Source organism: Camelina sativa, chromosome 20 (genome assembly GCF_030686135.1).
Source record: "Camelina sativa cultivar CO46 ecotype springtype chromosome 20, ASM3068613v1".
NCBI lineage: Eukaryota > Viridiplantae > Streptophyta > Magnoliopsida > Brassicales > Brassicaceae > Camelina > Camelina sativa.
In genome coordinates, this window is record NC_141899.1 from 28826301 (window position 1) to 28842536 (window position 16236).

Consider the following 16236-nt stretch of genomic DNA (forward strand, 5'->3'; position numbering starts at 1 on the left):
AAATCTAAAGTCATTTACTATATATACTCAAAACAAAATCCATCAGTTTCCAAAGTATATACCTGAAATTTCATTGAAAATATAACACAAAATTCAAATGTATCATGTATCTTATAACTCACAAGTCACCTAATCAATAAGAATCTACCAAATAGATTTTATAGATGCAATTATTTCTTCTCCTATTGATATGCAAAAAAAAAAAAAGAAATTGGGTATTATTGGTCTCTAAATTGTTCCCACTCTCAAGCCACGATTTCCACATACAGATTCGTTCAAGCTATCCAACAAAAATTTAACAGATATTCGTTTATCATGCTTAAGGTCTGACGGATCAGGTGTTGTAGGTTGGAGGAATACACCGTTTCTACTAATTTTTGTAGTGAAAAAAAAATTATATGTTAGAAATAACTCTTCATCCTTTCTAACATTTCATCCTAAAATGAAATGATCAACTTTTGCCATACTCACAAATCAAATCACTTATAAAATTTATAAGGACCACACGACTTGGTTCTCTTTAAAAGAAATTTGTGTGCAGGTGTTAGTAAATTTGAAAATCTCTTTCTGCACTCATTATAGACTCATGTAAATTTCATGTTTTCATTATATAGTTGAGTCATCATCTCAAAGAGCAATCATTTCAGAAGTCCCCTAGGTAAAGATTATAATCTCCTATCTCCTTCTCTATTCTTCGAACCTCTATTTCATTTAAGCTAATGTGATATCCTGATTTTACCCCTCAATTCATTTTCCCCATTATTAACATTTGATATTAACAAAAAAAAAAGTTAAAAACATGAAAAAGGAAAAATAAAACAATCGAGCTCGCTGCTCTACTCGTCGTCGTTGATTCCGCCGCTGGCGATTCTTCGTCGGAGCTCTCCATTGTGCCGAATCTTCACATTTTTGAGTTGTATCAAGCTCTCCTTCATAATGCAGGTGCATTCTTCAAAAAAAAATAAGAATAATTGAATTGGATTAGGATTTGGAATTTTAAAATTTAAATTGGATTTTGCTTGAGATGCTTAGGAAATTGGTTGTTTTACCATGGTTTATGGGTCGACTGAGCTATTAGTTGATAAAAATGGATTTTACGGTTGAATTGCAGTGAATTGTAGAGATTAGAACGAGCTCCCAGATTCGACTCGATTTTGAGTTATCGCGATAAGGTAAAACTGGTGAAACTGGGAATACTAGTAAAACTGTTAATACTGATAAATGTAGTACAACGAGTAAAAGTAGAAGTATTATTAATTTATTTATTTTCTTTGGATTAGTTTGGCAGGATATAATGTGCGAGAAAGCCATCATGCGTTTTAAGTGTGGAGGTCGCATGTAGAGTATAATAGACAAGAGAGTGATATAAATTTTTTGATGTTAAAAACAAGGATATACAAGAATCTTGAGTTTGTTGAAAGTAATGTTAGGCTCCACTCACCACATCACCTCTGATCTAGCCAACTTGTCTCTTAACTAGCAGTACAATAGGGGCGATGAAGATCTCATCGGTGATGGAACTGGTATTCCCATATTCAATATGGATTCCATTTCTCTTCCTTATTCAACATGTTCACTCTCTCTTACCAATGTACTTCATGTGCCAAATAACCATAAGAATTTGATCTCGGTTTATCACTTATGCAATGCCAATAACGTGTTTGTTAAAATTTTCCTGGCTTCCTTTCAGGCAAAGGAACGCAGCCCGGGGACCCAAATACTACAGGAAAGGACTAAGCATGAACTCTACGAGTGGCCAATTCCGAAAGCAGCTGCATCATCCTACTTTACGACTCCCACATTAAAGACTTCAGTCTCCGATTGGCACTCCAGACTTGGGCATCCTTCTCTTCCCATTCTTAAAACTGTTGTTTCAAATTTTTCTTTACCATTCTTTGATTCTTTATCCAAACCTTTGTGATGCGTTGATTGCTTTTCAAATAAAAGTCATAAACTAGCCTTTTCTCAAACCTCCATCTCCCCAGACGACTTCTGCAATTTCTCTTTACTGACCTATGGACTTCTACAATTCTCTCCATTGACTGCTTCAAAAAATATCTAATTGTTGTTGACCACTTCACTCGATATACCTGGTTCTATCAACTAAAACTGAAATCACTTGTCAAAGAAACCTTCATAAGATTCAAAGCTCTCACGAAAACCGCTTTCAAACAAAAATTGGTACTCCCTTCTCACACAACAATGGAGAATTAAATGCTCTACATGATTTCATGTCTGCTCCACACACACCCGAACATAATGGTCTCGCTGAAAGACACCATTGCCACATCGTTGAAACTGGTATTTCCCTCCTCCACAAAGCAAACATTCCAACGACCTACTGGTCTTACGTCTTTGCCACTGCTATCTCATAAACAGTCTTCCCACTTCACTCCTCTCTCTATCATCTCCGTTTCACCGTCTCTTTAGCACACCACCTAACTATTCCAACTAAAAAAATTTGACTGCCCTCTAGTTTCCATGGCTTAGACCATATCTCTCACACAAACTCGAAATATGATATACTCCATGTTTCTTTCTCGGTTACTCTCTCACCCAAAGCTTCTTCTTATATCTAGATCCCTCAAGTTAACGCTAATATGTTTCTCGCCATGTCCAATTTGTTGAAAACCGTTTTCCATTCCATACCTTTTCTGTGATGCCCACTATCTCTAAGCCAATCGTCGACTGGATTCCTCTATTGATGGAAGTTCTGCTCACTGCAGCACCGCTCGTAGATGTCCTGCTGCCTCCTTCACTAACCATGGGCTCAGATCACTTACCATCGCCGACAACCTCCACACCATCACTCCATGACGCTCTCTCGCTGATCCCTGCTAAGACAGACCCACCATCTCAATCCGACCCATTATGACAAAGCCCAACAACACCATCAAGTCCACCGAACAACCCTTTTCCTTCATCGATCTGCCTCCCACACTATATCTCTTCCGGTAGCGGTTCGTCCACCACCACCACACGAAAATCATCATGCCATGGAACCTAGAGCCAAGAAAGGGATTTTCAAACCCAATTCCAAATAGGCTTTTTTCATCTCCCAACTTGCTGTCGAACCATGCACAGTGACACAAGCCCTTGCCGATGACAAATGGTGAGCTGCCATGTTTGACGAGTTCAACTCCCAGATCCGTTACTTTACCTGGTCTCTGGTTTCTCCATCTCCGGATCAAAACGTCATCGATATGAAATGGATTTTCCGGCTGAAGGGCATCGACTAGACTGGGACTTTTAGTCTAGTGATTAAGGCCACTACTCAACGTATTGTTCTTCAAACCGCTATCACCTTTGATTGGCCAATCAAACAGCTTGATGTTAACAACGCCTTTCTTTAAGGGTCATTAACAGAGGAGGTCTATGTCAAGCAACTGCAAGGCTTTGTCGATGTCACTCACCCAAATCACGTTCGTCGGCTCCATAAGGCACTATATGGCCTCAAACATGCTCCGAGAGCTTGGGATAAGGAACTCAAACATTTTCTCCTCTATGCAGGTTTCAAACCTCCTTGGCGGTTGATTCTCTTTTGATTCTCCATTGTGGAACTGGGCTACTTTACATTCTAGTCTACGTTGACGACATAATCGTCACTAGCAACAACAACACTCTCCTCCTACAGACTCTTCAATCCCTCGCACAACATTTCAGCATCAAAGACCCCAAGGATATACATTACTTTCTCGGTCTAGAAGCATGACGAATCCCACATGGTCTTCATTTAACTCAACGTTGATACATTCTTGATCTTCTCACTCGTCACAACATGATCAATGAAAAACCGATCACCACTCTAATGGCAACATCACCAAAACTGTCTCTATACTCTTGTACAACTCTCTCTAATTCATCTGAGTATCGCACAGTTGTTGGCAGCTTACAACATATGTCCCTCACCCGGCCATATATCTCCTATGCTGTCAACCGATTATCGCAATTCATGCATAAACCATCTCTGATCAATGGCAATCCACCAAGAGACTACTTCGCTATCTGGAAGGAACCGCAAGTCATGGCATCTTCTTTTATCGTCGCAACATCCCTTTAGTTCATGCCTTTTCTGACGCTGATAGGGCTGGTAATCGTGATGACTACGTCTCCACTCACACTCACATAGTCTACATTGGTAAGAATCTCGTCTCATGGTCATCCCAGAAGAAAACAAAGTGTTTCTCGATCATCCACTAAGGCAGAGCATTGCTTTGTGGCTAACACATCCGCGGAGGTCCGTTGGATATGTTCCTTACTTATAGAACTTGGGTTCCACCTCAAATCTCCACCTGTGATATACTACGAAAACGTTGGCGCGATATATCTGTGTGCTAATCCCATGTTTCACTCATGGATGAAACATTTGGCGTTAGACTACCATTTCATCCGTAATCAAATCACCGCTGGCAATCTCCATGTCTCCACCAATGATCAATTAGCGGATGCATTAACAAAGCCCCTGATTCATGCTCCTTTCAACTCAGTGACATCCAAGATTGGTGTGTCAAGAGCCCCACCATCTTGAGGGAGATGTAGAGGATCAAATCATATCATCTAAATATGTAAACTGTATATCCTGTAATTATGTAGTACACTTGATCAGCAAGTCTTTAGTCCTTGTTGATGTAAGGAATCGACAATAAAAGTAATACGAATATTAATGTGGATAAATCGGAGCTGGTCCTTTTTATTAACGTAGAATTGAAGTGAGAGTTTACAAAAAATGCAATCAAAGTTCCAAGCACAGTTAATACGAGAAAAATTGCCCTTTTCTCTCTGATTGCCAAGATTTCGGATCCATAGCCTTGACAACGACATCTGGTATTTATAGTGGGTCATTGACCTAGGGTCTCTCCTGTCTCTTCTGTAAATGACGATTTTGTCCCTATGGCAAAATGGGCCAGATCCATTACTTTAGGCCCTAAAACTCTTAAGAATCTTCTGTTTGGGCCTCCTAGAATTTTGGGGGTGAAGCCCATATCCAACAATGGTCCCCCCAAGTCCAATGAGCGATGGCTTGCTTGAGCTTGTCAGGAACAGTCCTGTTTCTCTCGGTCCGTCTTGCAAGATGAACAGAAGATTTCAGGAGCTTAAGGACCTTCCGGATGGTTCTGGGGTGAATAGTGCGTTGCACACGTTTTTCAAGACATCTTGAGAGTTCCAGGATGAATAGTACATTTCACACATTTTTCGAGACATCCGGAGAGTTCCAGGATGAATAGTGTGTTACGCATGTTTTTCGAGACATCACGGGCCTTAAACGAGGACTTTGTGTGTTCTGCACGTTTCCCAAGACGCAAGAAGAGTAGATAGCCTAAAAACTAGGGTTTTCCATTTTACCTCGGTCAACGCGTTGGTCCTCCAATATAAATATGTTTCCTTGACTTATTTTTTACTTCTAACTTTCTACTCTTCCCAAAAGGTAATTTATCTCTCCCTTATCTCTTTACTTGTCAATTTTTGCTTGTGTGGTCTATGGTCTCGCTGAGCGCGCCCGCCGGCTCCGCCGCTTCTTCTCCGGACACGCCCTCCAGCTTTGTAACTTCTCCGTCAGTCATGGCCAGTCTGACTTGCGCTACCATCAGCTCCTATCTTTCCTCCAGTTCCTCATCGCGTTATGGCTCCTTTTCGCCAGATCTGACCGAGACCGTTAGGCATATCGGTCCATACGCCACTTGCCACATCGATGTCCCACAGAGCCGAGCTTTGCCTCACTTAGGTTATGGTGCGCTGTTCCTCTAGGTCACAGGCTTCTCACGAGATGTTCTTGGTGCTGGTATGGAGGTATGCTTGGTGCGGAAGTCTGGGTGCTTGTGGATCTATGTTGCGTTTCCATGTTCGTCGCCGCTGATGGCGCCGTAGCAGACGATAATGGGTCACGGCGTGAAAGTTGGCGCCTACACCTTCAAGGTTGGCGAGTACTGGAGTGGGAGCTCGTGGAGGCTATTGGTGTGCTGGCGAAACATTGGCATGACATGGATGAGATTGCGATAATCGTTTAAATGGTGTATGGACGATTTGCTCCAACGTCCTCGTTCATGGTCCTGGCGTGCTCGAGACTTGTTCTGATGTATCGGTTTGTGCGGAGGTGTGAAGGCGTATTTGAGGCTTACTCAAGCTTACTCGAGAACCGGTGAACTCAAGAGCGGCAAGCTCAAGAACTGCCAAGCTAGAGAGTGACGAACTCTAGAGTTACGGGGTTGAGATTGACGGGATCGAGAGCTATGGGCCTGAGATTGGCGAGCTCGAGAGTTGTGAGTTTAAGATAAGGGCGAGTCCAAGAGTTGGCGATCTCAAGATAGTGGCGAGGTCGAGACTTGGCGTGCTGATGCGTTGGCAAGGTCATCGCTACGGGATACATTAGTGAGGTCAACGTTACTGGACACGTTGTCAAGATCGCCGTCACTCGATACGACAGCGAGGTCGTTGTCACTGGATATATGATGATGTATGTGAGCTTGCGGTCGTGTGCGATTGCTTGCGTACGGTCATGGAGGATACGAGGATATAAATATGATTGATCGCAATATGTTGTTCGTGCCGTGCGATGATCGGTACGCGGTCGATCTGTCTGTAGAAGCATGGCGTTTTCGATGCGTTTTGATGTTTCATTACTGACGATTGTTTGGTTGGTTTTGCAAGGTCACACGGTCGCACGCCATGGCTTCAGGAGATTATGTCTTTGGCGATGTTCCAGAGGAGCTCGGAGATGATCATTATCGTGCGCGTGAGAGAGGTTGATATGCTCAAATTTACCCTAGAGCTACTCTCTCAAATTAAGAGATCACTGCAGTACTTAGGGGTCGAATTCCACAGAGACTCAAGATCACACACAATGGATTATAGAGTTTTTCAATTATGCTAAACAGATTAAATTAAATTAAAACAAAAGAAATGCAAAATATTAATATTAAAGACTGTTGTAAATTCAGGAGATCAAAAAGCTAGGTCTAGGGAATTTCTCAGGAAATTATGAAATATTAAATCAATCAATAAATTAGGATTCAAACAATTAAGAACAGATCTAGAACTCTAAACACTTTTGTAAATTAAATCAGTTCTCACTGCAAATAATATCTAAATTTAAAACCAGAAAATCCAAATCTCTTTGTAAAATTCTAGGTTAAAAATCAGCAATAAAATCAGGTTTATATTGTTCACAAAATTATTAAATCAAATCTCTTTCCAGAAAATAATTTTGCTCATCAAAAGGTTTTGCAATTTATTTTCCTAAGGTATTAATTCTAGATGGCCAATCAAGGATTAATATGAAGAACAACCTAAGATGAAGATCTAGCAAGATAAAGAATCCTAAATAATCAGATCTAATAATTCATAAAATCCCTGTGAAAAACCCTAAACCTAACAAGCAAACTACTCAGACATGTTTAATGAAGAACAAGACATGATTCTGAATAATAAGAAATAGAGATTAAAAAGAGTAAGAAGGAGTTTAGAAATTCTTCTATACAAAGCAGATCTCTCTCCAATAGCTCTCAAAAATCTCTCAGGGTTGCAGGAAAAATAGAACTTGATAGAATAAAACTTAAGGGTTTGGAAAACCTAAAAACTATATATATATGTCCTAAAACACGTCAGGGACTTATGTTGCAAATATGGAAAACTTTGGGGCAGATTTGTAAATTTTCCAAAACTTGGGTCTTGAGTCGGCAGAGATGAGTGTCGATCGATGCCTCCTATCTTGGTGTCGGTCGATGCTCCTGCTTTCATCCGAGACCAAATTGATTCTTCAAGATTTATGCTCCAAAACATCCAAATTGCTCCATTTTGCTCCTTCCATGCTAAAAACCTGTAAAGACTCAAAAACAATCTAGAAAACAAATCAAAAGACTCTAAAAGACTTCTTATATCATGGTTAAAAACCACAAAAACCATGATATATCAACTCCCCCAGACTTAGCCTTTGCTTGCCCTCAAGCAAAACATAAGCTTAGACATATGAAAGAGGTTTGAAAACAGGGAACTCACTCAACTGCATGATGATTCTTATTCACACTTTTCATTTACCTAACTCAAGAACTTACTACTTATACTTAACCATGATAAGCATCAACATTCCTTACTCAAATCCCACAATCCTTTGGAATATCTGAAATCTCCATTGTCATCTCATTAGTCAATATTAAAGCACAAATAAGGTGAATTCTTACCTTGGGTGTATTGATCAGTGACATATGGACTCTCTTCAGGCCAAGACATTCTTCTTACATCTCCTTTCCTCTCCCTTTTCTCACTTCCATTTTTTTTCTTTTCTCTCTTTTCTTATTTTTTTTTCTAATCAAAGGTGTAAGCGAATACCGGGGTCATCGGTAATTTACCTACCCCTCACTTCCAAGCTTTGTGTGATCATTTGACTCAAGAGTAGAATAATGAGGTCACTGGTAATTTACCTACCTCTCTAAACTGATCAAAATCATCTCATATTTTATTCTCTTTTTCTGATTTTTTTTTTTAAAGCACTGAAGGGAAGAGAGAGGGGAGACATACTTTGAAAAATTGCACTGTCTTATATGGCCTGAAGAAGAAGTCTAGTCCACTGATTTCCAACCCCAAAGTAAGAGATTAAGTCCGGTTAAAATCCTGATAAAAGTTGAGACAACGTTAGATCAATCAGATATCCATTGAATAAGGGTTTTCAGGATTGTTGATAAGGCTCATAGGCTTTCTAAGCTTCAGTTCTGAGATCAAGCATAAACAAATAATCATTAGAGTGTTAGCCAAATAAGAGAAATCATTAGTCAAGATCATAATTCCCAAAGATAAAAAGAAAAATTTTGAAAAATTTGACTCAAACTTTATGGTTTTGACTGACATAACTGAAACTCAAAAACAGAAAACATAGTTAGTAACTAACCTCCCCCAGACTTAAACAACACTGTCCCCAGTGTTATCAAGTAAGAGGAAAGCAAAAATAAAATAAAATAAATAAAAATCAAAAGCAAAAGAAAAAGAAAAACCTACCAGTGGGTTGCCTCCCACTAAGCGCTTGTTTTCAGTCATTAGCTTGACTGTGTTGGAGCTCAGGCATCCGGTGAATCAGAACGTGGCAGTGAAGTCCTCTTCATCCAAGGTGGTGTATAAGCTTTAGGTGCATGAGGTCTGCCAAGGATGTGAGGAACAGGACCAGGGCAGGATTTAGGGATGGTTTTGCTTCTCTTATGTCCTGCAAAATCATCAACAGAAGAAACAAGCGCTCTACGATAATCTCGTGGCTTGGTTAACTGCAAAACAGTTTTTGTCTCTTTGAAATTCTTATTGATGATAGGAGGAATTTTAGGAGAAGGAGAGGTGTACCTTTGCCTTACCTGAGGGCTTTGGAGTGTGGATTGATGACTCTTCTGTTTGGGAACAGGTTTCTGTCTTGGAGCTTCAACTTTGGACAAGCTTTGTCTCGGTCGTGGAGGGGTGTCGATCGATACCCTCTTGGTGGCATCGATCGACACTGAGCCTGATGCTCGTGTTGCAGAAACTTTTTCAACAGAAAAAGTCTGTCCATCAATAGTAGGAGCCCTCCTCGGCTTATCCATCTCAAAATTCATACTCAATCCATCCACATTCAGTGATATGTGTCCCTTCTGCACATCAATGACTGCACCAGCTGTAGCCAAGAAAGATCTTCCTAAGATGAGAGGATCTTTAGGCTCTATACCATACTTCAGCACCACAAAGTCAGTGGGAATCATGAAGTTTCCAACCTTAAATGGAATGTCCTCTAAAACACCTTCAGGAGTTCTTCTGGAGCGATCAGCTAGGATTAGAGAAATCTGAGTTGGCTTGAATTCTGTCATCCCAAGTCTCACAGCAACAGAATGTGGCATCAAGTTGATGCTAGAACCAAGGTCACAAAGTGAGTGAGAAAACCTTCCTGTAGAGATAGAGCAATCAAGAACAAAGCTTCCAGGATCTGGTAACTTCTTAGCAGTCTTACATTGAATGATTGCACTCACTTCCTTAGAGACAACCACTTCCTGCTTTCTCTCCTTTTTCCTCTGAACAGGCTGGTTCAACAGAATTGCACTGACATCCTTAGTAAGCAGTGCTCCTTCTTCAGGGCTCAAACCATTGGATACCATTCTCTTTACATAGCGCTTGAGTGGTGGTGAAAGCTTTACTGCATCAATCAATGGCATCTCAATCATCACCTTGTCCATCATTGCCTTGCATCTAGCTTCCTCCATCTCTTGCTTAGACTTTCTTGGCTTGGGAAAAGGAACCTTTGGCTTGTAGATCCTCTCAACTGTTGGAACCTGAGATTTTGCAGCTTCTGGTTCCGTCTGAGAAGAGTGTCGATCGACACCCAGGTGGTGTCGATCGATGCCATCATCTGGATCCGACAGATTGGCCAATTTTTCTCCTTGTTCTGCAGAAAAAATTTCACCATCATCTTCATCTATCACTGATATGGCATTGCAAGCATGTCTGGGGTTTGACTCAGTTCTTGCTGGAAGATAATTCTCTTGCCTTTTTACAGACCCAGCAGTCTGTGCAACTTGAACTTCCAGCTTCTTAACATGAACATTTAATGCTTCTATCTTCCCATTCAGCTCAGTGTAGACATTGTCAATCTTTCTATTGAATGTCACTGTCAGATTCTCTTGTCCTTGCAGAAGCTGCTCAAGCATGGCCTCCATTCTACTATCAGAAGAAGTCTTAGGAGGTGGAGACTGATAAGATGAGTTCCCATATGTCCTTGTATAGCCATTGTTCTGTTGTTGCTGCTGATACTCTGGCTTGGAAGTGTAGCCTGAAGAGTTCCCACTGTAAGGCCTATTGCCTTGCTGATTTCCAAACCGCTGTCCCTGATTCCCATACACATAGTTCACATCTTCCTCTTGGTGTCCTTGATCAGGTTCTGGCTCATATGTCTCAACTTCAGCAGCAAAATGAACAGATTTCTTACCCATAAGGAGATTATGCACTGAATCCAGCTTAGCATTAACAAAAGCTAACTGGTTTGAATCAAATCCTCCATGCAATCTCTTTCTTTCAGCATCTGCTCCCTTAGTGCTATTGCTAGAAGCCAAATTCTCAATCAAAACTTCAGCATCTTCTGGCATTCTTGTCTTGAAATTCCCATGACTTGCAGCATCCAAAGCTAACTGATACTTCCAGTCACACCCTCTGAAGAAGATACTCAACAGTTGTACCCTTGAAAAACCATGGTGTGGACAGTCCCTCTGATAAGCTTTGAATCTCACCCAAGCTGCCTTGAAAGCTTCATCTGGTCTTTGCTTGAAAGTGGATATCTTGACTCTCAACTCATCTGACATTGCATCATCATAGAAATGGTTGAGGAAAGCCACTTTGACTTGTTGCCAAGATGTCAAAGATCCAGCTGGCAACTGCTTCAACCACTGAGATGCCTCTCCTGCAAGTGAGTATGGGAAGAGCTTGCAGAATATGAAGTCCTCAGTCACTCCATTAGCCTTGATGCTAGCCACCAGATCCTCAAAATGCTCAATATGGTCCAAGGGCTTCTCATTGGGCAAAGCAGAGAAAGGTCTCTGCCCAACTAGTTGAAAGTAAGCATGCTTCAGCTCAAAGATTCCTCTGGAATGGTGGAGGAACAATTGCAGAATGGTTCTCATACACCAGATCAGCCCGGTTGTAGTCAGCAATGGTCCTGATCAAGTCCCGGTTTTGCTCCTGTCGTCGAACTGGGTTCTGTACGTGGTTGGCAGCTCCACGTCCGTCTGCAGGAAGGGGGTGTCGATCGATACCCTCTTGTTGGTGTCGATCGACACCGTCGACACCATCAGCTGGTTCGTCGACAACAGCAATTTCAGCAATCACATCGCCCTCAACATCAATCTTTTGGCCCTGCTCATTGCGCAAGTGGCCCTCTTGATCCCTCAAAGCACCATCCTCATCTCGCATCAGAATGATAGTATTAACCATCTTTAGAGATTTGGCTGCCTTTCTGTTCTCACGCTCAAGTTTTCCTAACTCTTGGTTTGACAAATTCACAGTAGGACCAGACTTGTTGCTTCTTGTGTGAGGTCTAGGAGGCATGCACCTGAAACACCAAAGAGAAGAAAAAAAAAACAAAAACGTGTAAGTAGAAAAAAATAAAAAGAAAAATTTAGACAAAATCAAAAACTCAAATCTAATGGTAGATCAGAGAGTCCCCGGCAACGGCGCCAAAATTTGATATGCTCAAATTTACCCTAGAGCTACTCTCTCAAATTAAGAGATCACTGCAGTACTTAGGGGTCGAATTCCACAGAGACTCAAGATCACACACAATGGATTATAGAGTTTTTCAATTATGCTAAACATATTAAATTAAATTAAAACAAAAGCAATGCAAAATATTAATATTAAAGACTGTTGTAAATTCAGGAGATCAAAAAGCTAGGCCTAGGGAATTTCTCAGGAAATTATGAAATATTAAATCAATCAATAAATTAGGATTCAAACAATTAAGAACAGATCTAGAACTCTAAACACTTTTGTAAATTAAATCAGTTCTCACTGCAAATAATATCTAAATTTAAAACCAGAAAATCCAAATCTCTTTGTAAAATTCTAGGTTAAAAATCAGCAATAAAATCAGGTTTATATTGTTCACAAAATTATTAAATCAAATCTCTTTCCAGAAAATAATTTTGCTCATCAAAAGGTTTTATCAGGAAAACAATTATATTCTCATATCAATTTATTTTCCTAAGGTATTAATTCTAAATGGCCAATCAAGGATTAATATGAAGAACAACCTAAGATGAAGATCTAGCAAGATAAAGAATCCTAAATAATCAGATCTAATAATTCATAAAATCCCTGTGAAAAACCCTAAACCTAACAAGCAAACTACTCAGACATGTTTAATGAAGAACAAGACATGATTCTGAATAATAAGCAATAGAGATTAAAAAGAGTAAGAAGGAGTTTAGAAATTCTTTTCTACAAAGCAGATCTCTCTCCAATAGCTCTCAAAAATCTCTCAGGGTTGCAGGAAAAATAGAACTTGATAGAATAAAACTTAAGGGTTTGGAAAACCTAAAAACTATATATATATGTCCTAAAACACGTCAGGGACTTATGTTGCAAATATGGAAAACTTTGGGGCAGATTTGTAAATTTTCCAAAACTTGGGTCTTGAGTCGGCAGAGATGAGTGTCGATCGATGCCTCCTATCTTGGTGTCGGTCGATGCTCCTGCTTTCATCCGAGACCAAATTGATTCTTCAAGATTTATGCTCCAAAACATCCAAATTGCTCCATTTTGCTCCTTCCATGCTAAAAACCTGTAAAGACTCAAAAACAATCTAGAAAACAAATCAAAAGACTCTAAAAGACTTCTTATATCATGGTTAAAAACCACAAAAACCATGAGGTTTCGACGAATTTGGAGCGGGCTGTCCTTCGTGGTGATCTCCAACGGAGGGGGGAGGTGTCTTAATGGATCTTACGGAGGAGGATGTCCGGAACCTTGAAGATATGTTTCCTACGGATTCTCTGAACCTTAGTGTGATTCCCCATCCTTCAGGTCAGCGCCGCGGGAAAGTTCTTGCATACAAGGAATGCGTTGACGTGGAACACGCTCCTAGGTCTCTAGTTGCCGGCTTAGCTGTAGGTAACAGAGTTCTGATACGTCGCAAAGATCGCGCTAGAGCTGCTAGGACGGCAATGGCGAGTGCGTCTTCCATGTTGTCGAAAGTACCCTAGTAATAGCAGGTCCATAGCTCACTTTTACGACCTCTTTAAAATGCCCCACAATTTGCAGCTCGCGCTACCGAGCCCTGATGAGCGTCCATGGAACTGCCCGGAGGGCCATCTCTATGTTTACGAGGTCTTCTTCACTGAGTGCGGGCTGTGGTTTCCCATCCCTGAGTTTTTGAAGAGTTACTGCGCGAACCGAGAGATTGCATTTTTGCAACTGTCAATTTCTTTTATCCGGAACGCGGTCGCGATCGTGATCAAGGGAGCCCGGGATGGCATCAAGATTGATCCCAATCATTTTGAGCTCGTTAAGGCTTTCTCGATTGACAGCACCAGATTTTGTACTACTCGCGCTAGACCTGGCTTCGAGATCTTGTACGACCAGAAGAGTAACGTGCACAGTTGGCGGAGGAGATTTTTCTTCGTAGAGATAAACAGTCTTTTGGTCAAGGATCCGACCACGACTTGTTCTCCTACCTGGACTTTGAGTGCTGGTATTATGTGCTTGGTTCGTGTTTTCGTCTGTTACTTATGTTTGATGATGGTTTTCGCTTCGTATTTGCAGGTACTCCTCGGACTTCAGCTGCTAACGGTACCAATCTTCTTGACAAAGTTGGTACTCTAGTGTAGCATGGAGCTCTGCGGTGGCCATGCGTCCTCTCACATTTCACAACTTGTGAGTTTGGAATTTTCGTTCGTTTCTGTTTCGATACTTGTATATACTCTTGCATCTTACATTTCTGTTTATTCCGCAGGTTTGGGAACCGGTCTGCAAATGGGAGACTGCCCGATGAAGTGCTATGCTGATTTGTACGATGCCGAGGATGCGCCAGCTGTTGCGACGGAGATTGTTGCACCCAATACTGAAGTTGTTGCGCCCAATACTGAAGTTGAGGTTGTCGTCGCAGAGATCGTGGATGGTGAGATGCCTATTCCCGAGGATGAAGCTAGGCGTAGAACTCGTTCTGTTGAGGTTGGTGCGGCTCGTGCTGCGAAAAAGCCTTTTTCGGCTCCCCGTGGGAGTGCTCCTGCAGCTGTAGGCGGCGATCGTTCCCGGAAGAGGTCGTCACGCTCCAGTCCTCGGAGTGAAGTTGGAGGAAGCTCTAGGCGTTCCCATTATGCGGAGGATGGTCGTGTGGGCGTCGATCACTCGTTTTCCTTTTGCTATGACGCAAAAGATCATGCGTTTTCTGGTGATTCAAGGGCTTGCGCGGACCTCGCCAACAAATACCATGGTGACTTCGTTCCGTTTCCTGCTCCTTGTGATTTGGCTTGTCCAACCGCGTATGAGGATTGCGTTCGTTGGTAGTTTCATGTTAGAGTCTGATTCTTCGGTTTGCTTTGCTTTGCATGTTACTTAGCCATAATCCAATTGTCTTCCTTGATCTTTTAAGCAATGAGTTGGACGAACCGTCTTGTTGGCGAATATGAAGACAAGGTGCGTGCTGCTAGGAGGGAGACCGTGCTTGTTTAGGATGCGTTTGTTCAGGCTGAGCAATCGAGCAAGGAGAATGTGGCGCTCGTCAAGGAGCTAACGACTTCTCTTAAACAGTCCCAACGAAAGCTCACTTCCGAGATAGAGCGACTTAGGAAAGCGAGGGATGAGCGCGGAGAGTAGGAGCGCGCAAAGGCTGCTGTCATGATTGGGACGCATCAGGAGCATATTGACCGTTTGTTAGACACACTTTGCAAGGTCTTGAAGAGAGATGAACGAAATCATGAAGATAAATGGGTGGAAGATGCAGCGGAATGGATAAATGAACGGCGGAGATGGTGAAGAGGTGGAATTGCAGCGGATTAAAAGGGGATTGAAGTGTACTTCTAAGAGAGATGGAGATCTCTTAGACTAGAGGCTTGGTTACAACTTAGATATGACATACTAAGAAATAAACAAGTTGAGAAGATACTACACACTTCTCTGATCAAACAAGTAAAAAGAAAGTTTTTAATTATAATGTTTGATGAGAAGCAAATGAGAAATATAAAGAGTTTAAATAGAGAAGGGAGGACGAAGGAGAAGAGGAGAGAAGGGAAAATTATGCAAGAGCATTAACAAGGTCAAGCTCATGCACAATGTCTAGGAAAATACAAAAGCAATTAGGTAACAACCCGCACATAGTGCGGTATAAAATAATTATTTAATGTTTTTGCTGTAATTTTTATTTACAAAATCTAGTATATTTATGGGTAATTGAAATATTTCAAATTTGATTATGTAGTATATATCTATAATGCTGACACCTCAGCTTTTTTGTCAAGATGTTCTTCTATTAATATATGCAAAGTTTACGGAAAATGCAAAGTTTGAACAAAGAAAATAGAAAATGGGCCAAGGAAAAGAGATGGGCCTTGGACCACGAAATGAGGTGGCAAAGAGGGCTTGAAAGTGTCACTTAAGCCTCATTAAAAACCTTGTCAATAAAACCCAATGGGACAAAACTTGACAAGAAAAAAAGAGTGCATAAGCAACACTTAACCCTTCATCGAACACCCTGGGCTGTGATCATCATTAGGATGGTTTGAGCCATGTATTCTTGCTTCTTGTCCAGCT

The 16236-nt window shown here is 41.2% G+C and overlaps 1 protein-coding gene and 1 pseudogene across 1 annotated transcript; both read left to right on the forward strand.

Moving 5' to 3' along the window:
• Positions 1-11178: 11178 nt before the first annotated feature.
• LOC147919522 (small nucleolar RNA R71) lies at positions 11179-11279 on the forward strand (annotated as a pseudogene).
• Positions 11280-13424: 2145 nt separating this feature from the next.
• LOC147919523 (uncharacterized) lies at positions 13425-14994 on the forward strand. Its single transcript, XM_087503996.1, has 4 exons — positions 13425-13682; positions 13750-14179; positions 14251-14301; positions 14441-14994. Exons 1-4 carry the CDS (start codon positions 13425-13427, stop codon positions 14992-14994), a joined length of 1293 nt encoding a protein of 430 aa, XP_087360122.1.
• The last annotated feature ends 1242 nt before the right edge of the window (positions 14995-16236 follow it).